At 36.6% G+C, this 27,620-nt stretch overlaps 1 protein-coding gene across 2 annotated transcripts in view; it reads right to left on the bottom strand.

Moving 5' to 3' along the window:
• The window catches only part of SESTD1 (SEC14 and spectrin domain containing 1), a 135,184-nt gene that overhangs the window by 65,985 nt on the left and 41,579 nt on the right, over positions 1 to 27,620 (bottom strand). For both annotated transcript variants that reach the window (XM_028121210.2, XM_028121188.1), the window contains 2 exons: positions 14,497 to 14,587; positions 9,838 to 9,951 (listed from right to left, as the gene is read on the bottom strand). In XM_028121210.2, coding sequence (XP_027977011.1) covers positions 9,838 to 9,951; positions 14,497 to 14,587 — 205 coding nt within the window. The remainder of the gene's footprint in view (positions 1 to 9,837; positions 9,952 to 14,496; positions 14,588 to 27,620) is intronic.

Genomic DNA, 27,620 nt, shown 5'->3' with positions numbered 1-27,620 from the left:
AAATATTTTCCAAAACTACAAAGTTGTGAAAATCTTAAGTGACTATTTAATGAGTAAGAAATAACACTGTAAACCAGAGCAAAAACATTCAAAATTACAAAGAACCAAATGTGCATTATTGTATTAGAATATTAATTTAAGGGGTGCCTGGGTGGCTCAGTCGTTAAGCGTCTGCCTTCGGCTCAGGTCATGATCCCAGGGTCTTGGGATCGAGCCCCGCATCAGGCTCCCTGCTTGGTGGGAAGCCTGTTTCTCCCTCTCCCACTCCCCCTGCTTGTGTTCTCTCTCTCGCTGTGTCTCTCTCTGTTAAATAAATAAAATCTTTAAAAAAAAAAAGAATATTAATTTAAACATACTACAGTACTTTATTATTTCCTGCAGAACTTTCTTTCATATATATATACACACTAACAGTATCACCTATTCTAATCAAGTGATTGTTAGAAAAACTATATTCCACCTTAAAAGCAAACCTCCTTAAAAATCAAACAATCCAGGGTGCCTGGGTGGCTCAGTTGGTTAAGTGACTGCCTTCAGCTCAGGTCATGATCCTGGAGTCCCAGGATCAAGTCCCACATCGGGCTCCCTGCTCAGCGGGGAGTCTGCTTCTCCCTCTGACCCTCTTTCCTCTGGTGCTCTCATTCTCTCTCTCTCAAATAAATAAATAAAATCTTTAAAAAAAAAAAAATCAAACAATCCCGGGGCGCCTGGGTGGCTCAGATGGTTAAGCTCTGCCTTTGGCTCAGGTCTTGATCCCAGGGTCCTGGGATGGAGCCCCACATATGGCTCCCTGCTCCGCGGGAAGCCTGCTTCTCCCTCTCCCACTCTCCCTGCTGTGTTCCCTCTCTCGCTGGGTCTCTCTCTGTCAAATAAATAAATAAAATCTTTAAAAAAAAAAATCAAACAATCCCTTACCTCGGGAAAAGATGGTACCACAAACTCAAGATTTCATTTCTCAAAAAAAAATATTTAAAACAATACATATTCCTAAAGTACTGAGCATTTCTTAAGACTGGCTCACTGGTAATATTTTCCAAAAAGTTATGAAAATCTCATGAACACTCTCCATAGCATTCTATTTTATCCTTTTTCCCAGAGTATAACATAGAAGTAGTATATAATGAGCTTGTTTTAAGAAAGGATTTACTAAATTACTAATATTTAAAAATACTGAATTGAACTTCATTAAACCATTTTATTTTTTTTAAAGATTTTATTTATTTATTTGAGAGAGAGTGAGAGAGAGAGAGCACATGAGAGGGGGGAGGGTCAGAGGGAGAAGCAGACTCCCTGCTGAGCAGGAAGCCTGATGCGGACGGAACTCGATCCTGGGACTCCAGGATCATGACCTGAGCCAAAGGCAGTCGCTCAACCACTGAGCCACCCAGACGCCCGATTAAACCATTTTAAATAACAAAGTAAAAAAGACCAATTTTGACTTTTGGCATCTAACAAATGGCATTCATGATCTTTCATTTTAAAATAGTTACGACAGGGACACCTGGGTAGCTTAGACAGTTAAGCATCTGACTCTTGGTTTCGGCTCAGGTCGTGGTCTCAGGGTCATGAGAACAAGACCCACGTCAGGCTCTGCACTCAGCACAGAGTCTGCTTGAGATTCTTTCACCCTCCTACCCCTGCTCTCTCTCTCAAATAAATAAACCTTTAAAGCAGTTATGTAAGACAAAGAGTTGAGTCATTTATAAAATTATCTACTTTCATGTTCAATTTTAAGACTTCATATAAATTAAGATGAAAAACGGTATTATATCTTCAGGGGCACCTGAGTGGCTCAGTCAGTTAAGCATCTGCCTTTGGCTCAGGTCATGATCCCAGAGTCCTGGGATCAAGCCCCACGTTGGGCTCCCTGCTTACGGGGAATCTGTTCCTCCCTCTGTCCCTCTCCACTGCTCATTTTCTCCCTCACTCAAATAAATTAATAAAATCTTAAAAAGAAAGAAAAAGAAAGAAAGAAAGAAAGAAAGAAAGAAAGAAAGAAAGAAAGAAAGAAAGAAAGAAAGGAAGGAAGGAAGGAAGGAAGGAAGGAAGGAAGGAAGGAAGGAAGGGAGAGAGAAAGAGAGAGAGAAAGAAAAAGAAAGAGAGAAAAAGAAAAAGAAAGAAAAGAAAGAAAGAAAGAGAAAGAAAGGAGAAAGAAAATGATATTAGATCTTCAAAAACAGAGGGGGTAATTATTTTCATAACCTAATTTTTGAAATTTCAACTTCTGTACTTTAAAAAAATCGGCTGATTTGGGGCACCTACGTGGTTCAGTAGGTTAAGCATCCAACTCTTGGTTTTGGCTCAGGTCATGATCTAAGGGTTGTGACATCAAGCCTTGCATTGGGACTCCACGCTGGGCATGGAACCTGCTTTAATATTCTCTCCCCTTCTCCCTCTGCCCCTCTGTGTCCCTCTTTAAAAAAAAAAAAAAAAAAATCAGCTAGTTTATTTTTATAATTTTTACATTTCTTTTTAAGCAACTATAAATGAGAAAAGGTTTGCAAGTCTGGTCTGGTAGACTCTTTGAAAGTATAGAAAATCTTTTATTGTTCATAAATGAAAGTTCAAATATCATTTAATCGTACTATATACTACCTTTTTTACCATAAGTTTTAGAGTACCGAAAGACGTCATCATATGCTAAATAATAATTTTGATGAAATGAGATTCATGTGTTAGAAAATCTATCTAAATCTTAGGAATGGGCAAAAGATATTGTTCCTGCATGCAATGCTGGGCCTGTACCTTTGACTCACTTCCCAGAGACTAACCAGGGACGGAGGTCAACTTATAGATTTTGCTCAGAAAAAAATGCAAATAATTTATGACCAGTGAAACTGATCAATTTCTGTCTATGAAATAAAACAACCTCAAACTTTAGAATTTTTGGATCTGAAGGACATTAACCAGTTCTGTATCTAACTCGGCAATCTTATCTGTCTATAAAAATCCTAAATTCCTCAAAAGCTCTTTGAATGGCACCTCACAAATGACTAATAACCTCATTAGATAATGAGCTGCATATGTTTGATTTGTGTTTATTTTATATTTACATGAGAGTCATGTTTTTACTTTTATGAAAATTACACTATAACATATGCTTGATCTATTCAAGATTGTGGTAGAGATCATATTCCGATTCTTATCTAATTTAATTGCTAAATAATTCTGAAGTATTTTTGACTCTCCATTTCCATGAATATTCTAATATGTATCAGTACCATTAAATTCTTGAAGAAAAGATTAATCAATTACATTCAAAGTAGCTATCATTTTAAGCAGGAACCTATACTTCAGATCTACCTCCAAGGAAATCTGAAACCTAGAAAACAAGCACAAAGGGAGCCAGAATAAAACAGTGGAACTATAAAAAGTTAAATAAAAAAGATCACTACCTACATAAAGTTTTTCAAACCTTTGCCAAGTCCTTTCAAAGGAAGTAAAAACCATAAAATTTTTTAACAGTGAATACAACTTTTTCCTCTATTTTATATATGTTAGATTAAGATAAGACAAATTAAATGACTAAACCACAATATTTTATTAACTAGCACATACCATTGCTCAGCAAGTTTGAAGAGAAAGATACTTGCCATTTAACCAAAACATTTGTGAAGGTTTTTAGTCTAAAATCTAACTTTTAGAAAGATTTAAAACTTGTTTCTCCTTTATGGTCACTATTCCATCTGTAACTAGAACACTTATCCTTTCCTAATAAAACATTCCCAAAGAACCTAACACAGAACCTCTCACTCTGCAGGCACTCAGATGTTTCATATTTCATCTTACTTAATGCTAAGAATGTGGGTGCAAGATGTGAATTAAAAACGTCTTTATGTCTTTGCATGCTTACTACAGATTCGTGTGTGTATATGTGTGTATATACATATTATTTCAATGTGTATGTCTGCTTGTTATTTGTCAGCTGGGTAATATTTTTTTCACTAAGGGAAAACAGCTTCCTGCAAAAACTGGGAAGAGTCATAATACATGGAGCCAGAGGCACTGACAGAAGAGCATGAAGGAAATCTTTGGTCTTGGAGCCTAACATCTGTTAGGCCTCAAAAAATAAAAACAAAAAATAAAAAATAAAAACCAGAATCAAATGCAGTATTAAGAAGAGATAAGAAAACAATTTAGAATGGTGGCTGATTATCATCGCCAGTAAATAACACTTTTACTCTCACGAATGACAATAAAGAATAAAGTAGAGATCCTTTTGATTATTAGTCTCCCAATCTGAGGATAAGATTAATACCAGTACTACTTCAATTTTATCTTGTCATTTGATAGACTATAGATACTATCATCTAAGCAACAAAAGCATTCAAAGCCACTAGGTATAATGCTGCTGAAGGACAAAAGTACATGAATCTCTGAATTGCTAAAAGGGAAACTGGACAAGTAGATACCTATTTCAGCGATAAGACAATACATAAGGAAATATTTAGGTGAGCAACAAGAGAAGAATATTCAATAGCTAATGGAAAACATCAGAGAAGTGAACAGGAAGAAAGTTATCTAGAAGAAAAAATTCAGGAAAGATGATGAGCAAGGAAATGTGAAATCATGCTGGAAGAACAAGGTGTCATTAAAACTACTACGTGTTTATTTGATGAATGTTGTCGACATCTGGTAATAAATCTTTCTTATGGATAATTCTATAAAGTAAAACATACTCTTGCTTATAGGAACACCAGTATTTATAACAAAGTTATACTTTAAAAATATTTAGAATATAGGGGTGCCTGGGTGGCTCAGTTGGTTAAGTGTCTGCCTTCAGCTCAGGTCATCATCCCAGGGCCCTGGGATGGAGCCCTGTGTTGGGCTTCCTGCTCAGTCTACTTCTCCCTCTCCCTTTGCCCCTCCCCCCCAATTTGTGCTCTCTCTCACCTCTCTGTCAAATAAAAAAATTTAAAATAAAAAATAAAAATATTCAGAATATATACCAAAACACAAGCTTAATTACAACAGCTCAAATGATCCAAATAACACCAAGGAAAATAATTTTTAATTAAACAAACATCTACATCGAATTTAATTATATATAGCTCTAAGTATCAAAAATGGCTGTGAACTGCACCTTAAAGTTGAATATGTTTGTCAGTGTATTAGCCAGCATTTGAAATTACTTACTCTCATCTCATTAGGATATTAGGCTTTTTAATAAGTGCCTAGCGCTTATTTACTTGGGAAAATATTCTAGCTGAATCTCTTCAATGTCTAAAAGAAAATAATATGGTGATCAAAGAAACTTTCACAGTTGAGTTTTAAACATGAATCTATGACATTAGATCTAAGCAGACAGGAAATCTGTCTTCTATTTTACCCTCTAAGATGCAAGGTGTTTAGTCACTATGAATTCATATAGCATGAGACCCAACAAGGCAAAGCTTTTCTAAGCAGATGCCTATGCTTAAAGCAGGATGTGATGGGCTCTTCATAAAAGGGATCTTTTCTCCTACTGAGTGTTCGCAGCTTTAGTTTCTATACCACTGGCCTCTGCTCATTTTGCTTTCTCTCAGAGCAACACCTCCTGTGCGCCCCTGGCATGAACAGCAGACCTCCCTACCAGTCAGAAGTTACTCAACCATGGCAACATTCAGGCCTCCTGCTTTGAAACTTTACTCTCTTCCCTCACTATACTTTTGTTTCTCCTCCTTGGGATGCAGTTTCCCATTCAACTATCAGGTAACACCTTTCCTAATGGAACCCAGCAGCCTAGGCTGCCCACCCCTACAATGCTGGCACAGCTTTTCACTAAGTCTACGTCACAGTCAAGTCAACCAATGACAAAAGTGTGTAAGATAAAAGCAGGAGGAAAAGTGCAACTTGTTTCTGCTTAGGATGTAGAAGGCTGGAAAGAACAATGCTCCAACACTTACACCACCACCACCACCACCAAAATGATGCAAGTTAATCTGAAAAACAACAATTTTTCTGGAACCCATGAGAGTTAACAGGACAACCAACTAACCTGAAATCTAAGGATAGACCAGTGTCTTCAAGAAAAGATGGGGCTGGAGCACTTGCTTACCTGGGAAAAATGCCAGCCATGATACAAGCCAGGTAAGAATTCAGCTAACATTTTTAACGAACTGCTAAAGGCCAAATGTGAACTAATTCAAAAGTACAGAACCCCTGGGAAGCACGGACACAAGAAGAATTCAGTCACTCACGGGCTCTTCTCCACAGACCTCTGGGAATCATGAGAAAGATTGGGATAGTAAAGAGAAGAAACTCCAAAACAGCCTCTCTCAGAGTACAGGCCTGGGGGAAGCAAACAGCCGCCACTACTGGAGTGGCATGAAGCTGAAGGATGGCCCAGATTCTTCAACTCTGTCTCCTCCAGAGAATAAAAACCTTCATGTCCTGAGGGAAAAGCAGCAAACCCAGATGACCTTAGAGCACAAATACAGCCCCACTGTTGCTAGAGGGAAGGAAAAGAAAAGCCCTCTATCCTAGTAGAGACAAGAATATATTATGAGCCCAGGCTATCACAGGCCTCCTAAACCTGGGATAGAGGGCCCTATTCCCTAGACCCAGCATCACAAAGCCTGCCTAAGACTGAGGTTGAATCAGAACAACAGAAAATGCCCCTCTGACAAACAATGAATAAAAGGGAACAGCAGTCTTTTGCTAATGGAGAGTCAATAGTGGAAAAAGATCTTTTCTGAGGCAAGGTGCAAGGGAAAGACCTATAGTTGAGGGTGGGATAAACATTGGAAAAAAAAAAACAAAACAGTCTCTGGCAAGTTAGCACCATCTTCAACATAAGTAGCTCTAGAGGAATCTGAAGCCTGTGGTGCACTGAAGAAAATAACAGCAACAGCAAAAGCCCAAGTCAATTCAACTCCTGGCTCAGCTAATTCTCCTGCTCTACTAAAAGCCTAGCAAAAACCAAGGTGGGCCCATGTGTAGGCGCAGTACTATTTACCTCAGTCTTTGCTATCCTAAACAAGATGTCCAACATGCAACAAAAAATAACAAGACATGCAAAAACCAAGAAAACAACCCACTGTCAGGAAACAAAGGAAACGATATAACTAGAGTAAGACAGACCCAGAGAGCGGAAGTATCAGGTAGGGAATTTAAGATAATGTAACACATGCTAAAGGTTCTCACAGAAAAACTGCAAGACAACATGCAAAAACAGATGGGGAATTTCAGCAGAGATAGAAACTATAAGGAAGAATCAAACAGAAATGTTACAAACCAGGAATGCAAGCTGGTGCAGGCACTCTGGAGAACAGTATGGAGGTTCCTCAAAAAAGTTGAAAATAGAGCTACCCTACGACCCAGCAACTGCACTACTGGTTATTTACCCCAAAGATACAAATGTAGTAATCCAAAGAGGCACCTACACCCCAATGTTTATAGCTGCAATGTCCACAATAGCGAAACTATGGAAAGAGCCCAGATGCCCATCAACAGATGAATGGATAAAGAAGATGTGGTAGATATATACAATGGAATATTATGCAGCCATCAAAAAAATGAAATCTTGCCATTTGCAACAACGTGATGGAACTAGAGGGGATTATGCTAAGCAAAATAAGTCAATCAGAGAAAGGCAATCATCATATGATCTCACTGATATGTGGAATTTAAGTAACAAGGAAGAAGATCATAACGGAAGAGAGGAAAAAATGAAGACAAAACCAGAGAGGAAGACAAACTGTAAGAGACTCCTAATCATAGGAAACAAACTGAGGGTTGCTGGAGTGGAGGCGGGTCAGGGGATGAGGAGGCTGAGTGATGGACACTGGGGTGGCTATGTGTTGTGGTGAGCGCTGGGTGTTGTGTAAGACTGATGAATCACAGACCTGTCCCCTTGAAACAAACATTATATGTTAATTTAAAAAAATAAAAAATTAGGGAAAAAAAGAAATATTACAAACCAAAAACATGGTAACATAGATAAGTAAGTTTACAACAAACAGGTCATTAACAAACTCAATAAAGACAAAGAAACAAATGGTAAACTTCAAAATGGATCAAAACTAAATGGACCAAACTAAAACACAAAGAGATAAAACACTTAAAAAATAAATAAAACAGAACACCAACCCAGAATGGTGAAAAATTTTCAAACAGTCTAACATATATACAATTGGAATTCTAGAAGAAATATAAAAAGAAAATGGGCAAAGAAAATATTTGAAAATATCCAAAATTGATGGCAGACATCAAACCAGAGATCCAACAAATGCAGAGATCAAAGAGAACAAATACCAAATAAAATACATATACACATTATATAATAAAAATGCTGAAAACCCAGAAATAAAGTGAAAATCTTAAAGGTGGCCAACAGGGAAAAAAGATATATGGCACACAGCAGACCAAGGATATAAATAATAGAACTCTCCTCAGAAGCTATAGGAATGACAAGTCAATGGTGTGATATACTTAATGTGCTAAAAGAAATAATGAAACAAAATTCCATACCCACTGAAAATATCTTTTGAAACCATAATAGAAACAATAGGTTTTTTTCAGGAAAACAAAAGCTAAAAAAATTCAATGCCAACAGACCTGCACTGCAAGATATGTTAAAGAAAATCCTTCAGGCAGAAGGAATATATCAAACAAAAAGATGAATCTCCAAAAAGAAATGAGTAACACCAGAAGTAGCATAAAGAAAGATGAAATTCATTTTTTTATTATTTTAATTGCTGTAAATAAACTATCAATGGCAAAAACAGTAGCCATCTATTGTGTGTTTACAGAATAGTAAAAGTAAAATGTATGACAATAATGGGAAGTACTGGATATATACTGTTTTAAGTAATTTCTACTACATATTAAGTGGCATATTATTTGAAGATAACAGTACACTAATTAAAGATGTATACTGTAAACTTATGGCATGCGCACACAAAAAAAATTAATAAGGGATATAAACCATAATGGAAATAAAATGTAATCATAAAAAATAATCCAAAAGAAGGCAAAAAAAAGAACCAAAAAGTACATAAAATCTAGCAAGATGATAGATTTAATCCACCTGTATCAATAATTAAATATAAACGGTCTTACAAAACACTGTAAAGGACAGATTGTCAGAATAGATATGAAAGCAAGACCTAAGGATACTCTTAAGAAATCCACTTTAAATATAAAGAAATAGATAGGAAAACAGATGATAGGTAAATAGGTAATATGGAAAAAGATACAACATGCAAACACTAGTCAAAAGAAAGCTGAACTAACTATACTAATGTCAAGCAAGGTACACTTCAGAACCAGATACAGTATCAAAAAAAAAAAACTTTTAACAGGGGTGGCAGGAAAAATATGACAGAACTGTTTAAATTTGTATTCCATCTGGGACTTCTTTCTGATCTACAATAAGATGTATTTTTACACAAGACAAATGAAGAGAATAACGTCAATAGATAGATAACTTTTTCCATGGATCAAAACCAAACCAGATACTAAAAATAATTATGACATATCACACAAAATAGACTCCAACTTCAAAATGTCCAGGATTTCCTAGTATTAGCTAAATGTCCTCTTGGTAATGCAATACTTTTTTTTTTTTTAAATAAAAAGGTCTACTTACTCAAAGTTTATAAAGAGTGATACAAATGAAAACAAGAAAGAATTGTGGTCTTTGACAAAGAATCATAATTTATTCCACAAGTATCTGAATGTCAGTGACATACTCATCATTGCTCAGGCACTGACTCATCACTGCATAAGCACAGCTTAGTATCCAACGATGAGCAAACAAAATACCAGCAAAATGCTTTTTACTTTATTTTTTTTTTTTGCAAAATGCTATTTTTAAAGATACAACACATTTCTGCTTTTTTATAGTGTATTTACCTCAAAGCCAAGTCTATCCTTTTCTTTCCAAAAACAAAAATGTGTTACTTTCTTATCCCAGAATTCATCAGGCTTCACTACACAAACAAGGGACACCTCAGCTGGAACAACATTCTATAAAATACAAAAAAAAATTATAAATTATACGTGTAAAATGAACAATTTATTAAAGTTATAAATTACTAGGTTTCATGGTTGGGCTGAGAATTAAGAGACCTTTGGAAAAGAATTAAAATAATAAGAAATACTCCAAACTTCAAAACCATACATGGCAATAAAGAAATACTTGGAAAGACAAGTTGATTCAGTAAAGATTTCAAATATACAATGTAATATATGCAGTACATGTGAATTATTTTTGTGTTTTACTGAATCTCTCTAATAGGGATATATTCAGATTAAACTACAAGACAATTTTTAATTGGCCAACTATTACATTTGGTTTTTCTACTATATGAAAAAATTTTTTTCTAACACACTCATCTTGGAGAATTTCTTCAAATAATGTAAAATCAATTTTCTCACAAAATAAATTTCTTACTGGCCATTATACAAAGAAGCCCTGATTCTGCTTGGTTATTAACTTGAAGAAAAGGACAAGCTTATCTCTGACAAATACAATTTCACATTTACTAGATATGGTTATTCATATTACCTAAAGAAGAATGGAAGTTAACATTTACTGAGTTAATAAAATATTCCATGTATATTTTACCAGCAAACCCCATACAGTCTATCTTTAAATTAGATCTTAAATCTATCCATTTCTACCACCCACATTGCTTACATCCCCAAACTAGTCAGCTTTTTAAAATATCCTCTTAACAGGCCTCCCTTCTTTCTTCACATTTTCTCATGCTCACAGCAAAATTCAAACTCCTTACCAAGGCCTAGAAAGCCCTCCAAGCTCAGCCCCCCACTGACCCTCAGACCTCACCTCACACCCCTCCCCTCTCAGGTCACTCCCCTACCACAGCCATACTAAGCTTCAAGCTGTTCCTGGACTATAATAAGTCTGTTTCCACCTGAGGCTTATGCCCTTGATGTTTCCTCTGTGGGGAGTGTTTGTTGCCCTATACACCTAGGAAGAATGCTCCCTCCATTAAGATTCTACTCAAACATTCCCTTTTTAGAGAGAACGTCCCTGACTACCCTATCTAAAGTAGCACCATCTGACTCAATCTCCTTTTACTACTGTATTTTTCTTCATAACATTTATCACTATCTGTTGTTACATTATTTAGTAATTTGTCTAGTTACTGTCTGACTCCTTAAGTAGAACATTAGCTTCCCAATGGCAATTACCTTATCTATCATGTCACTCCTATATCTCCAGCCTATGACAGTGCCTGGCATATAGAAAACACTCCATAAATAACTGTTGAATAAATGAATTCACATTAACAAGTAGATCTCATTCTCCCAATTTTATAGAAAAGCAAACCAAGTTTCAAAGAACTAAAGAAACTTGTCCAATATAACAGAGTTGTTAACTGATGGTGCTAAAACAGAAACCAGGTCTGACTCTAAAGTTCTACCACACCATTTTAAACGTTCTACACCAGGAATAAGTGAATTCTTTCTGAAGGTGTAGATAGTAAATATTAGGCTTTGCAGGATATGCAGTCTCTACCGCAACTACTTCAAGTCTGTCATTGCAGTATGAAAGCAGCTATAAAACATATAAATGAATGCGCATAGTTGAGTTCCAATAAATCTTTATTTACAAACTAGGGGTCAAATACCATTCAAGACCATAAACGGCACAACTGAATACTAATAAATATGGTTATAATTAATTACTATTAATTAGAAGAAAACAAATCTTTCAATTTAAGCACAATTTTGGGCACGTAACAAATCTGGTGCCCCCCCGCAATGACTGGGCTATGAATAAGATAAATAAATTCAAAGGTATCAAAAGTTATCCTAGAGGCTGGGAAATTTAGGTTAGATTGAGGTTTACTTATATATTGACTTGTGGAAGACTATTACTTCAAAATCACTGAATATTGAAGTTGTGAGAAACAAGAAAAGCCAAACCACTCATTTTAGAGAATATCAGTTATAAACAAAGCCACCACTAAGCTCTGGGATCCCAAATAACTGGTACTAGTACCTTTTAAAATAAAAGCAATGAATGATTTTTTATGTCAAAACTGTCTGACTAGGAGTAAACAAAAGGCCATTGCAACTTCTGAAAAATTAACTATTAATAAATCCAAAAGTTGTTAAAATATCTATCAGAAAAAAAATCACAAGAGGGGATCCACTGACTGTTCTTCAAAACTGCCACTGATCAAAGGCCAGTTCATACAGCAAGTCCCAAACAAGTCATCTGTGACACAGTTGAATGACAGGATGAAAGGAAGAACACAAGGTCATAATTAATGGAGTTCTCACCTAATAGTTATTTTAACAACTTTTACCAAGAAGAGTTCATCTTCAGGGTTGGGATATAAAAGTGCTGGGAATATATCTGACAGAAAAAGTGATGGGATACCAATCTGTACTCCCTTAAAAAACTGATATCCTTTCCAACCCAAAGAAGTGATTCTAATGATAAAGGTTTAGGCCACATATTTAAGAAGGAGGTAATGGGTGGATAATTTGGGGACCACCTCCAAAACCCCCACTGGTAAATATACCCTGGATAAAGCCAAGACTTGGGGGTTAGGCCATGTTAAGTTCCAACTGCAGCTCTTTCCCATGTTCATTACAACAACCTGGTTAAGTTCATTTAAAATCTTTGAGCCTCGGGGTGCCTGGGTGGCTCAGTCAGTTAAGCATCTGCCTTCGGCTCAGGTCATGATCTCAGGGTCCTGGGATCCAGCCCCGCATCAGGCTCCCTGCTCAGTGGGGAGTCTACTTCTCTCTCTCTCAAATAAAAATCTTTTTTAAAAATTAATTAATGAAATCTCTGAGCCTCAGCTGATCTTCTGAGATAATAGAACCTGCTTCCAAAGTTTGTGAGGATAAAATTAAATGAGATTAATTTATAGGAAGTTTAGTACACTACCTGAACCATATTAAGCACTAAAATTACTAGTTCCTATCCCCCAAATCCCTTTTTCCTAATAATCCCAAATAAAAAATAAAACATTAAGAATCATTCTTCTTGGGGCACCTAGGTGGCTCAGTGGTTAAGTGTCTGCCTTCTGCTCAGGTCATGATCCCAGGGTCCTGGGATCGAGTCCCACATCGGGCTCCCTGCTCCGCGGGAAGCCTGCTTCTCCCTCTCCCACTCCTTCTGCTTGTGTTCCCTCTCTCGCTGTGTCTCTCTCTATCAAATAAATAAATAAAATCTTTAAAAAAAAAAAAAAAGAATCATTCTTCTTAGTTATCATTTAAAATTCCTGCGTGGCTCAGTCAGTTAAATGTCTGCCTTCAGCTTGGGTCATGATCTCAGGGTCCTGGGATGGAGCCAGCACAGGGCTCCCTACTCAGCGGGGAGTCTGCTTCTTCCTCTGCCTCTGCCACTCCTGCTTGTGCTCTCTCTCTCTCTCTCTCTCTCAAATAAATAAATAAAATCTTTAAAAAAATAAATAAAAATGAAATAAAATAAAATAAAATTCGAAATTATACTTTCCACAGAACCCAAAACCAGCTACTAATTATTTCCCAATTAATTTAAAAGTCTTGATCTTTCTTTCAATATCACTGATATTTACCTAACTGAATGTTCTGTATCCCCTATAACTGTCAACTTCTATTTTCCCCAAACTGACCTGCCATCAACTCCCTTCATTATGTTTGCTTCACTTCTGAGCTATCACTAAAGCCAATGTCCCTGCTAGGAATGCCCTTTTCACTTTTTTCATCTAAATTAGATAATCTTTTTTATTTAACTCACTTAACTTCTACACTCTCTTAAAGCCTTTCTAAGGAAACCCAGATACATTAGAGCAATCTGCCGCCTTTAAATCACTCGAATGTTTTATTTTTCCATTTCAGATCACAACATCCTCAATACCCTTATAATAAAGCAATGAAAGTTTACTAGTTAGGTACCTAGTACAAGGAAAGATCATGAAATCTTTCTGTGAGGAACACAAGGAAACACAAAGACTAGTATCAGACCAAAGACTTTGCAACTGCAGCAGTTTATTAAATGCTCGTTTGTGGGCTGCTAAAGTTCCCAAGGACACAGCTGTCAAGTACATTTCTTCTGGATGAGAAATAAGAGTACCATAAATCCTGGTACTTTTTAGAGGAAAGTAAGGAACAGAAGGAAATGACTGCTCAGAACCACATGAGAAGCTTTTCCAGACTAGATTTACCCAGTCCTGCTCCCTACCTACAGTAACAGAACAGAGTAGACAGGGGATGATGCAGATATCACAGCATGCAGAAGCTCCCAGGTAAGTTCAACAATATCTCACACTTTTGGACTCACTGGCCTACTTACTAAATTATTTAAACATGACATACTATTTTTGATCATTTACAAATCTTTTGAATAGGTCTGAAATTTATTTTACTATTCAAAGTCAAACCTCTAAGAATTGAATTTTAAAAAAATCCAGTAGTGTGCATTTCAGAACTCAGTCACTGCTGAGAATTTTGGGCACAGTGAAATAAGTGAAATGCATCTGCCATTATCACTTTATCTGTTGCTATAAAATAAAGCCATTTCCTAATAGTCAAAAACAAAATTACCTGTAGCATTAAGACTACTGTTTTCACCACATTCCACTGTGATTTTCTGCCATCCACAATCACGGTAAATCCTCTAGCCTTACACTTTTCACTGAAACAAACAAACAAAATATAAAGTATTAAAACAGGCTTCACACTTTATTCTTTATAATCCTAAATAAAGTCTAAAGCTTAATCATATATGGAGCAGCATTAATCTCACTTGGTTTGGTTTACACTGTCATTAATAAAATTCTTCAGGGTATCCTTTCAGTTTCTTCAAGAAATTTGATTTTTCTCATTTTAGGAAGCACTGACAATTTACAAACTAATTTGTCAAGAAAATTACTCTAAAGGTACAGGAAGTCAATGTCTTAAAAAGAGAAGAAATCAGAGCAACATTCAGTCTCAAGAGCCTTTCAATTTCTTCATTTATAAAATGGGATTCCAGTGAAGTATGTAACTAATGACTGCCAAATGCATACAGACTTCTTGCCTCTCCTTCCTGCCAGAAGTAGAAGTGATAGCTTAAAACAGGTAGAAAATAGGGGCGCCTGGGTAGCTCAGTTGGTTAGACATCTGCCTTCGGCTCAGGTCATGATCCCGGGGTCCTGGGATCGAGCTCCCCATTGGGCTCTCTGTTCAGTGGTGAGTCTGCTTCTCCCTCTCCCTCTGTGATCTCTCACTTTCACTCTCTCTCAAATAAATAAAATCTTAAAAAAAAAAAAAAGACAGGTAGAAAATAAAGTAAGCTATTACTAAACCTTTGGAAATGGATTTCTTGGGATTTTTTGGGAAAATTTAATGAAATGAGATAGTACTTGGTCTACCTAGTCGTTGAAAACTTGAATACACCATGTCTGAATATACACCCCCCTCACCTTTGCATTCTCGGTTCCTTGACCAGCAAATATTATCTTGAGTGTTAGAATATGTTATTACTACATATTACATTCAATTATTCAAGTATTAACTAAACACTTCCCAGAAGCCTACCCTAGTAAAATACAACAACTACACTAAAAACTCCATGCTAAAGATCAAACTCCATAGCTGCTTTATGATTATTATTTTTTTTACTTATAAAATGAATTCAATGCACGGATCTCAACTGCTCTCTCTCCAATACAGAAGAAACAGCAGTTTTACTTAGCAGAGCAAGGATTTGGTAGTGAAACCTCTCCACACTCAAAGTTCTATCAATCGCATACCTTATTGGAAAGGTAATCAGCAAACCCTTTCCTAAGATTTAAATCCAACAATCCTGGGGATTTTACTAATCCTGCCTTACTTCCTCCAAGTTTTCACATCAGCCTCAAGGGGGTGGTTCTTGGAGAAGTGATGTCTAAATCTACCAAGGAACAGTAAAGTTACAAGTATGAGGATGGTACTGCTAAAGATTTATAAGAACAGGGGCCTCTGTAGGCAGGGACAGAAGCTGAGCTTCCAAAGAAAAAGGGAACTGTTCAAAAGATGAGACAAACTGAAATATATGTTCATACAAAAAACATGCACACAAATGTTCACAGCAGCATAATTCCTAACAGCCAAAAGTAGAAACAACTCAAATGTCCATCAATGATGAAGAGAAAAACAAAATATGGTAATCTATATATAATGGAATATTATTCACTATAAAACTGAATGAAGTACTAGGGCGCTGGGAGTCTCAGTCAGTTAAGTGTCTGCCTTCAGCTCAGGTCATCTCAGGGTCCTGGGACTGAACCCCATGGCAGGCTCCCTGCTCAGCAGGGAGTCTGCTTCTCCCCCTCCCCCGTGCTCCTGCTGTGGATCTTTCTCTCTCACATAAATAAATAAAATCTTTTTTTTTCAATCCTTTTTTTTTAAAGATTTTGTTTATTTATTTATCTGACAGAGAGAGACAGCAAGAGAGGGAACACAAGCAGGGAGAGTGGGAGAGGGAGAAGCAGGCTCCCCACTGAGCTGGGAGCCCGATGCAGGGCTCAATCCCAGGATCCTGGGATCATGACCTGAGCAGAAGGCAGACGCTTAACGACTGAGCCACCCAGGCACCCCATAAATAAAATCTTAAAAAAAAAAAAGCACTTATACATGCTACAACATGGATAAACCTTGAAAACATTACGCTAAGTGAAAGAAGTCAGAGGCAAAAGCCCACATATTGTACGATTACATTTATATGAAATGTCCAGAATAAACAAATACACCGAGACAGATCATACAGATCAGTAGCTGCCAAGGGCTAGGAGGAGAAGAGAATGGGGAGTGACTGCTAATGAATGCAGCATTTCGTTTTGGCCTAATGGATGAAGAGTGTGTAACAGTCACACAACCTTGTCAATATACTGAAAACCACTAAATTGTACAATTTAAAAAGTTGATGTTTAAAGTATGTGAATTATAACTCAATAAAAAAATGCTGAAGTACTCTATTTTTGGATTTTGCATTTTAAAATAAAGGACTAAGTATTCTTTGGTGGGGGGAATGTGAGGCAATACAATGATCACTTTGGTTTAGCAAGAGCATATAAAGACTTGCTTGGGGAAGCAAATCTGACATCTAATTGCAAGCTGTAGGATCAGGTAAGGAGGAAATTCTTGGAGTTCCTCACCAACAAGACATCTAGGAAGACCACTATAACTTAGGTAGGATACAAGTAACTTAGGTAAGGATACCTCATCAAAAGAGACCAACCTAGGTAAGGTAGCTGGCTATTGAGTGGTCTTCAGAGAAGTAAAAGCAACTCAGGATCTCTACCAATGCCTTATGGAAATTTGCAGGAGGGGAAGATAAGACACACAGAGTTGTCCAGTAGAAGGCTTCCCTTTCTGGTACTACAGCCAAGAGAAGTGTGCCATCCCCATAATTTGGTACTTTCTTCTCAATTGGCATCTGCTTCTCAGAGATACAGGTTACACGACCATTTTGTTAAAGAAGTTTTACACAAATAACACATTTTATTTCAAAGCACACTCTAATCCGTATATTAAGAGAAAGAAAATAATGAAGCTTGCAAATACCATCTGAAGTGATCTTAAGGGCATAAAGTACTCTAAATTTATCTTTTAGGGGACTTAAAAACAGCCTTAATCATAATTTTCTCACATTTTACTAAGATAATGAAAATACATACAACTGAGAGATACTATTTGAAAACTGCAAGACCAAATGATCTTTCAACTACATGAAATGACTGTTTTACTTTTTTTTTACTTCATTCCTGTAAGTGGAATGATAGTTTCAAGTATTTTTTTAAAGATTTTATTTGTTTATTTGACAGAGAGAGAGAACACAAGCAGGGGGAGCAGGCAGAGGGAGGACCCTGGGATCCCAGGACCCTGGGATCACGACCTGAGCCAAAGGAAGACGCTTAACCAAGACTTCGCCACCCAGGCGCCCCTCAAATATTTTTTAACATATTTAATTTAGAAGCATGTTCTGTCCTTTATAAAAGAGTATGTTAGAGGAGCTGCAGTACTAGTATTAATAAACTCCTATTGCTCTTAACATGTTTATAATTACATCTAAAGAACAATAACAAAAAAATCTATTAACACCTAATTCTCCTTGTTCCTCCCCCATTAGAGCCTTTCGAGGGTGAGGTGGCTGAGTTTAAAACTACTATTAAAAGAGGAGAGGCTCCTTAACAAGCCCACTCACTTTGATTAGAAACAGACTGTCAATGGATTTCTCGGGTTCAGTACATTGTAGCTCTTCACTAATTTGATTATAACTAAGGGTTCCTTCTTTTCCACTCATACAGCTCTGCTTACACTTATATTATGGCAACTAATTTCACTTATGTTTTTATTGTAATTACTTGTTTACAATTTATCTTCATTAGATAACATGCTTCCAGAAAGCGAGGATGTTATCTTACTGATATCCTGGCAGCTTTTAGCACGGTGCGTTAAACAGAGACGGCCTTTAGAAATGTTAGAGGGAGGGGGGGCTGGGTGGCTCAGTCGTTAAGTGTCTGTCTTCGGCTCAGGTCATGATCCCAGGGTCCTGGGATTGAGCCCCGCATCGGGCTCCCTGCTCGATGGGAAGCCTGCTTCTCCCTCTCCCACTCCCCTTGCTTGGGTTCCCTCTCTCGCTGTGTCTCTCTGTGAAATAAATAAATAAAATCTTAAAAAAAAAAAAAATGTTAGATGGTGCACATCACTCCCTAGTCAGAAAGCAACAATGGCTTTCCTTCTCCTTCAGAACTGAAGCCTTTACCATGGCCTACCAGGTCCTCTAAGATCTGATTCTGGCCTCTCTCATCTGACCACAGTTCTAGAACTCTGGACCTCTCTGAAACTGTTCCCACCATACTACCTCCTAGCTGATCTCACAATGTGCTGAGCCTGCTCCTGCCTCAGGGTCTTTGCACTAACTGCTCTGTCATAAATGCTCTTTCTTAAATGCTCTTCCATTAGATATAGGTACGGCTTGCCCCTCACTTCCATTATCTCTGGTAAAACATCATCCTATCATTTTGTAAAATATTGCCACACGTGTCATCTCTCTTAACTCTTTTCATGCTTTGTCTTTATAGCATTCATGAACATCCAGTATACTGTGAATTTATTTGTAATATTCGTTGGATCATTACGCATAAGGTGCATAATAAAGGCGGGGACTGGGTCTCCTTTGTTCACCCATTTCCTCAGCACCTGGAACAATGAGGAGCTCATTATAGGGTCTCACATATTTACTGAGTGACTAAAGACTTATGATCTTAATGTCTATGTGATTTTTGGCAAATTATTAAACCTCTGCATTCTAATGTTTATTCTGTAACATAAATGAGTTTTTCTACAATCAGGAAGGACTGACTTAAGATCCAAGTTTGAATTTTAAAAAAATCAAAACTTGAAAAAGATGGAAAGGTAACTTTTGTAGATTTTGAATCATTACAGAATCAATAGTAATCTAATCAAGATTAATCTGGGCAAGTACTTGGCAAATTTCTAGAAAAAATTTAAGAATGGAGAAGGTGGTTAGCCTAGATGATTGTTAATGTACTTTCCAATCCTGATGATGTTCCATGATTCTACAATTGGATGATCAACAAGTTCCCTTTAAGCTAGAAAAATACAGATTTTAAATACAGGTATTTTATTTTTATTGTACTTCGCTTTACTGCACTTCACAGATACTACATTTTCTACAAATTGAAGGTCTGTGGCAACCCTGTGTCCATCAACTCTATAGGCGGCATTTTCCCAACAGCATTTGCTCACTTTATGTCTCTGTGTCACATTTTAGTAATTCCTGTTATATTTCAAACTTCAAATTATTATACGTGTTATGGTGATCTGTGATCTTTGATGTTCCTATTATAATTCTTTTGGGGTGCCACAATCCATACCCATGTAAGACGGAGAACTTACTGTTATGTGTTCTGACTGTTCTACCTACTGGTTGTTGCCCCCTCTCTCCCTGTCTTTGGGCCTCCCTAGTCCCTGAGACATAATAATACTGAAATCAGGCCAATTCATAACCCTTCAGTGGCTTCTCAGTGTTCAAGTGAAATGAAGAGTCTCATGTCTTTTACTCTGAAACAAAAGCTAAAAATGATTAAGCTTAGTGAGGAAAGCATAAAGAAAGCTAACACAGGCTAAAAGCTAGGTTTCCTGCACTAGTCAGCCAAGTTGTAAATACAAAGGAAATATTTATGGAAGGAAATTAAAAGTGCTACTCCTGTGAACAAATGAACGATAAGAAAGCAAAACATTCCTATTGCTGATATGGAGAGAGTCTGAGTGGTCTGGATAGAAAACCAAACCAGCCACAATATTCCCTTAAGTCAAAGCCTAATCCAGAGCAAGGCCCTAACTCTCTTCAATTCTAGGAAGGCTGAGAGAGGTGAGGAAGCTGCAGGAGAAAGTCTGAAGCTAGCAGAGGTTGGTTCATGAGGCTTACGGAAAGCTGTCTCTATAATGTAAAAGTGCAAGGTAAAGCAGCAAGTGCTGATATAGAAGCTGCAGAAGCTCTCCACCAAAACATCTAGCTAGGATCATTACTGAAAGTGGCTACACTCTACAACAGATTTTCAACGTAGACAAACAACCTTCTATTGGAAAAATATGCCATCTAGAACTTGTACAGCTAGAGAGGAGAAGTCAATGCCTGGCTTCAAAACTTCAAAGGAAAGGGGCACCTGGGTGGCACAGTCAGGTAAGTGTCTGACTCTTGGCTTTGGCTCAGGTTGTGATCACAGGGTCGTGAGATTGAGCCCCATGTCTGGCTCCATAATCAGCACAGAGTCTGCTTAAGAAAAACTCTCTCTCCCTCTCCCTCTGTCCGCCCCCACCAAGGGGCATGCTCTCTCATGTGCACTCTCTCTCTCTCTAAAATAATTAAATAAATCTTAAAAAAAAAAAAACTTAAAAGGACAGACTGACTCTCTTGTCAGAGGCTAATGCAGCTGGTGACTAAATCGAAGCCAATGCTCATTTACCATTCCAACAATCCTAGGGCCCTTCAGAATTATGATAAATCAGGGCACCTGGGTGGCTCAGTCAGGCGACTGACTCTTGATATCAGCTCAGGTCTTGATCTCAGAGTCATGAGTTCAAGCCCCAGTGGGCATGGAGACAACTTAAAAAAAATTAAAAAATAAAAAAGGATTATGCTAAATCTACCCTGCCTATACTCTACAAATGAAACAATAAACTCTGGATGAAACTATATCTGTTTACACATGGTTTAAACTGAAAAGGTTTAAGCTCACTATAGAAACCTACTACTCAGAAAAAAAAAAAGATACCTTACCTTTTAAACTATTACTGCTCATTGACAATGCGTCTGGTCAACTAAGAGCTCTAATGGAGATGTACAGTGAGATTAATGTTGTTTTCATGCTTGCTAACACGACATCCATTCTGCAGCCCATGGGTCAAGGAGTAATTCTGACTTTCAAGTCTTATTATTTGAGATTATTTCATTAATCTATAGCTGCCAAAGATAGTGATTCTTCTGATGGATCTGGGCAAAATAAATTGAAAGCCTTCTGGAAAGGATTCACCATTCTAGATGCTATTAAGAACATTCAATGATTTATGGGAAGCGATCAAAATATCAATATTAACAGAAGTTTGGGAGAAGTTGATTCCAACCCTCACGAATGACTTAGGGATTCAAGACTTCAATGGAGGAAGTAAATGCAAATATGGCTTTTCTGTGATATTCACTTCATTGCAGTGGTCTAGAACTGAACCTGCAATTATCTCCAAGATTTGCCTGTATATACTGATATACTGTTGAAAGAAAGTGTTAAGACAAATAAAAAAGTTTTCAATATTTCTTTTATAATACTGTATTATTTCACATGTTAATTATCAACTGTGATAGGTTTGGGTTAAATGTGAATAAATACTAACACTTATCAATAGATATTGCTCTGTGATTATACCACAGATGGACACAAAGCAAAATTAGAAACACAGGCTAGCAGCCCAACTGCCAGGTTCTAAAACCCCCTCTAGCCCTGATCTACCACATGCTCTTGCTCAAGATACCTAAATTGCCCATTCTTTCCGTCTCAGATCCCTCATACACAAGACAGGGATAATGATGACTGTACTCATAAGTTTGTTATGAGAATTGTAAGACTTAACGTTATTTGTTACTTCCTTAAGTATAAGATATTCTTTTCATATATGCCTCCCAATCATCATCCATAAGTAAATCCTCAGGTCCATTTGAATCTAAAGTTCTAAAAAGGAAAGTAAGACCAGCCTAGACAAACTTCTTATCCATCAAAATAGTTTCTACTGAGCCACCAACTTCAGTATGCTTATTTGCTTTTCCAAAAAATGTAACCTGTTCTGAGAATGGTCAGTTACTAGGTCCAGTCAGCCCACATTTGAGAAACTGAACTAGTAAAATAAAAAGCAGAAACCTATACCCATAAGCTATACCGACCACCGACTAAGAATGAGGTAGTACACTGAGCTATGAAAAATACAAATTATAGTTCTCCCCTCAAGGAGTTCAGAATCACTTACTGCCTACTTTATATTCATAGATAGACATTACATTATTTAATGTTACTAGGGAAACAATATATGCTTTTGAAATTTAAAAAAAGTAAGACAAATAATAAATGTAAAAATAAAAATTTGGGTGTCTGGGTGGCTCAGTTGGTTAAGCGGCTGCCTTCAGCTCAGGTCATGATCTCAGGGTTCTGGGATCGAGTCCCACATCCGGCTCCATGCTCAGAGGGAAGCCTGCTTCTCCCCTGCCTGCCATTCCCCCTGCTTGTACTTGCTTTCGGTCTCTCACTCTCTCTGTGTCAAATAAATAAATAAAATCTTAAAAAAAAAAAAAAGGAGCATAAAGCATGTTAAGGGGCACTGGGGTGGCTCAGTCAGTTAAGTGTCTGACTCTTGATTTCAGTCCAGGTCAAGTCCTGTGTCAGATTCTGTGCTGCGTGTGGAGTCTGCTTAAGATTCTCTCTTTCCCTCTGCCCCTCTCCAGCCCATCCTTGCTCTCCCTCTCTAAAAAAAAAAAAAAATCTAAAAATTAAAAACAAAACAACACAAAAATCATGTTCAAAGCACTTAACCACAGTACTCTGAAGTAACTCTAAGGTCAATACAATTATAACCCCATTGCTAAAAGTACATTTCTTAAGGAGGAAAAGGGAAGGTGCAGGCTCAAACTTCCTTGGAAGCAAGTCCCATTAAAAAAAAAATTATTAATATTATTAAAATAATATTAAATAAAGGGGGGGCCATCCCAGTCACACTCTCACAGACTATACTGAACCTTCCAAAATCTAAGAAGACAAATCCATGATCAATTAAGGGTGTTAGACTCATAGTCAAATTATCTTCTAATTGCTCTGCAGAGTCCCATAAGCTCCAAGAAGGCTCCTTCAAAGTGAGGGACGGGGCAATACAATGGAAGTGGAGTTTGAGAAGGGAAGATGATAATGAGCAGAAACAGCTGTGGACCTCCATTTCTATCTGTTTTATAAATTTGGCTTCTGTGTCAGATTTTCTTTGAAGAAAAATGTCCATAGTTAGATTTTTTTTTTATAAATTCTGAACATATAGAATACTAGTAGTTACATAGTCCAGAAGGGAGTGGCATGATATATTTCAAGTGCTGAAAGGAAAAAAAAGAACCTACAACCAAGAATACCCTACCTAGCAAGACTATCACTTAGAATTGAAAGATAAAGAGTTTCCCAGACAAACAAAAGTTAAAGGAGTTCATCACCACCAAAACAGTCTTATGAGAAATGTCAAAGGGCATTCTTTAAGTTGAAAACAAGACAGCATAACTAGAAGAAAATTATGAGAAAAGTTCACAGGTAAAAGTAAACATATAGTAAAACTAGTAGATTAATTACTTACAAAGCCAGTATCAAGGTTAAAGCACAAAAGTAGTAAAATCAATTATATCCACAAAAATTCCAAGGGATACACAAAATAAACAGATATAAAATATGACATCATACACATAAAATATGGGGGAGTAGTAAAAATTTAGCGCTTTTAGAATGTGTTCTAACTTAAGCAACTATCAACATAGACTGCTATACATACGGGATGTTACATATAAACTTAATGATAACCACAAATCAAAAACCTATAATAGATAAACAAAAGAATAAAGAGAAAGGATTCCAAGCAGAACACTACAGAAAGCCATCAAATCACAAGAGAGCAGGAGAAGAAAGGAACAGACAAGAACTATAAAAACAACCAGAAAACAATTAACAAAATGGCAATTAAGTATATACCTATCAAAATTACTCTAAATATAAATTGACTAAATGCTCTAATCAAAAGACATTGGGTGACTAAATTGATTTAAAAAAAAAAAAGCTGCCTACGAAAGACTCACTTCTGACCTAGACACATACAGACTGAAAGTAAAAGGATGGAAAAGGATATTCCAGGCAGAAGGAAGCAAAAAAGAAAAAAAAGCTGGGATAGCAATACTTACAACAGACAAAATAGACTTTATTTATTTATTTATTTTTAAATGTTTTATTTATTTATTCATGAGCGTCAGAGAGAGAGAGAGAGAGAGAGAGGCAGAGGCAGAGGGAAAAGCAGGCTCCCCGCAGAGCAGGGAGCCCAATGCGGAACTCGATCCCAGGAGAGCCAAAGGCAGATGCTTAACCATCTGAGCCACCCAGGCGCCCAGACAAAATAGACTTTAAAAGAAAAGACTGTAGCGAGACAACACTGGCCATTACATAATGATAAAAGGATCCATTCAACAAGAGAACGTAACAATTATAAACATCTAGGCACCCAACATAAGAGCATCTAAGTACATATAACAAATTTTAACAGACATAAAGGGAGAAACTGACAGTGATGCAATAATAGTAGAGGACTTTAATAACCCACTTACATCAGTGGATAGATCATCTGAATATAATTACTAACAAGGAAACAATGACACATTAGGCCAGATGCACCTAAAAAATATATACAGAACAATCCATCCAAAAACAGCAGAATACATATTCTTTTCAAATGCACAAGGAACATTCTCCAGGATAGATCACATGTTAGGTCACAAAACAAGTCTCAATAAATTTAAGAAGACTGACATATAAAGCATCTTTTCCTATCACAACAGTATGAAACTAGAAATCAATTATAAGAAAAAAACTAGAAAAAACACAAACACACGGAAGCCAACATGCTACTAAACAACCAATGGGTCAATAAAGAAATCAGAGAAAATAAAAAAATACATGAAGACAAATAAAACAAAAACACAACAGTACAAAATCTTTGGGATGCAGCAAAAGCAGTTCTAAAACGGAAGTTCTTAATGATACAAACCTACCTCAAGAAACATGAAAAATCTCAAATAAACAATCTAATCTTACACCTAAAGGAACCAGAAAAAGAACAAATAAAACCCAATGTCAGAAGGAAGGAAATGATAAAGATGAGGGTGGAAATAAATAGAGACTATAAAAAAATTAGAAAAGGTCAAAGAAACGAAGAGCTGATTCTTTAAAAAGATAAAACTGATAAACCTTTAGCTGGACTAATCAACAAAAAAAGGGAACTGAAATAAATAAAATCAGAAAGGATAAAGGAGGACAACTGACACCACAGAAATATGAAGAATTAGGAGATAATGCTATAAAAAATTATATGCCAACAAATTAAACAACCTAGATGAAATGGATCAACTCCTAGAAACAATCTTCTAAAACTGCATCAGGAAGAAACAGAAAATATGGACATACTGATTACTAGTAACAAAATTGAATTGGTAATCAAAAAACTCCCAAACAAAAGTCCAGGACAAGATGGCTTCGCAGGTAAATTCAACCAAATATCTAAGGAGTTAATACCCATTCTTATCAAACTATTCTAAAAAATAGAAGAGGAAGGGAAACTTCCAAATTCATTCTGTAAGGCCAACATTATCCTGATACCAAAACCAGACAAAGATAATACAGAAAAAGAAAAATACAGGCCAATATACCTAAAGACTGTGGATGCAAAAATCCTCAACAAAATATAAGCAAAGCACATTTAATAATACAGTAGAAGGATTATTCACCATGACCAAGTAAGATTTATTCCAGGGATGAAAGGACAGTTTGATATTTGCAAATCAATCGATGTCATACCATGACATTAACAAGAGAAAGGATAAAAACTGCATGATTATGTCAATAGATGCAGAAAAAGCATCTGACAAAACACAACATCTGTTCATGATAAACATTATCAACAAAGTGGATTTAGAGGGAGGGAACATACCTCAACATAATAAAGGCCATATAAGAAAAACTCACAGCTAACATCATACTCAATGGTGAAAAATGGAAAGCATTTCCTTTAAGATCAGGAACAAGACAAGGATGTCTACTCTCACCACTTTTGTTCAGCATAGTACTGGAAGTCAGCAAACAAGAAAAAGAAATAAAAGATACCCAAACTGTTAAGAAAGAAGTAAAACTGTCATTATCTGAAGATGTCATATACAGAAAACTCTAAGGATGCCACCAAAAAACTATTTGAAGTAATAAATGAAATCAGTAAAGTTGTAAGATACAAAGAAATTGGTTGCTTTTCTATACAATAACAACATAGAAGAAAGAGAAATTTAAAAAATAATCTTGTACATTGGCTTTAGCAACATACTTATGGATATGTCTTCTCAGACGAGGGAAACAAGAGCAAAAACTACTGGGACTATGCCAAAATAAAAAGCTTTTGCACAGCAAAGGAAATCATCAACAAAACAAAAAGGCAACCTAGGAGAAGCTATTTGCAAGTGATATATCCAATAAGGGATTAATATCAAAAATATACAAAGAACTTCTACAACTCAACATGAAAAAAAAGTAATATGATTAAAAAACAGGCAGAAGACCTGAAGAGACTGAGCCACCCAGGCACCCCATAAGCATGCATTTTTTTAATACAAACTTAACCACAAGCTGAATGTGTCTTCTGGAACTTAGCCTCAATGACATATTCCTCCAGTGTCACTAGAGGAAAACCTAGCATGTTCATGAAAAAAGTCTGTAAGTCTCTAACCTCTAATCCCTGCTTAGGCATTTTTCATGGATAATTCTATCACTAATTTGTGCAGTACATTCCAACTTCAGAACCTCACCTCACCTAAGATTCAACTATACTAAACTCTATTCATTTGAAATATGAAGAGCTCTGGATTGGTGTTAGCAATGACAGATTCTAGTCCCAGCTCTACTACTAACTAGCTGTATAATCCTGGGCAAGTAACTATAACTTGAGTCTCAATTCCCTCACCTACATAAGGCAGTTGGTTCAGATGGCCCTAAGTTCACTAATCACATGTAACAATCTATGAATCATGCATACTTTTTCAGAATTTGTTAGCTGTATGTCTAGCTGGTATCATTTACCTAGAAATAGTTTGTTATCTAATGGTGAATGATACAAACTAGCATTCAGCTCAAAGGATTAGGAAGGTTATTCAATACTAACACAGCACACTGTCAGTTTTGCTAACTTTCCTTCCCAGAAAGTAAAAAAAAAATTGGAAATTCTCACTTGAAGACCTCTATTTCCCCAATACAGAAAAAAACAATCAGCAAGAGAATCATTAAATTACAGGTCAATATTGGAAGCAGGTATGATTTAAAGTCAGTGGTTCTAAAATATAGTTTTAACCCTATAACTCTGCAAGG

Source organism: Eumetopias jubatus, unplaced genomic scaffold, assembly GCF_037043125.1.
Source record: "Eumetopias jubatus isolate StellerSeaLion01/CBP00866 unplaced genomic scaffold, mEumJub1_p1.0 scaffold_3, whole genome shotgun sequence".
NCBI lineage: Eukaryota > Metazoa > Chordata > Mammalia > Carnivora > Otariidae > Eumetopias > Eumetopias jubatus.
The sequence above is the reverse complement of the archived record's forward strand: the minus strand, read 5'-3'. Positions and strand labels throughout refer to the sequence as shown.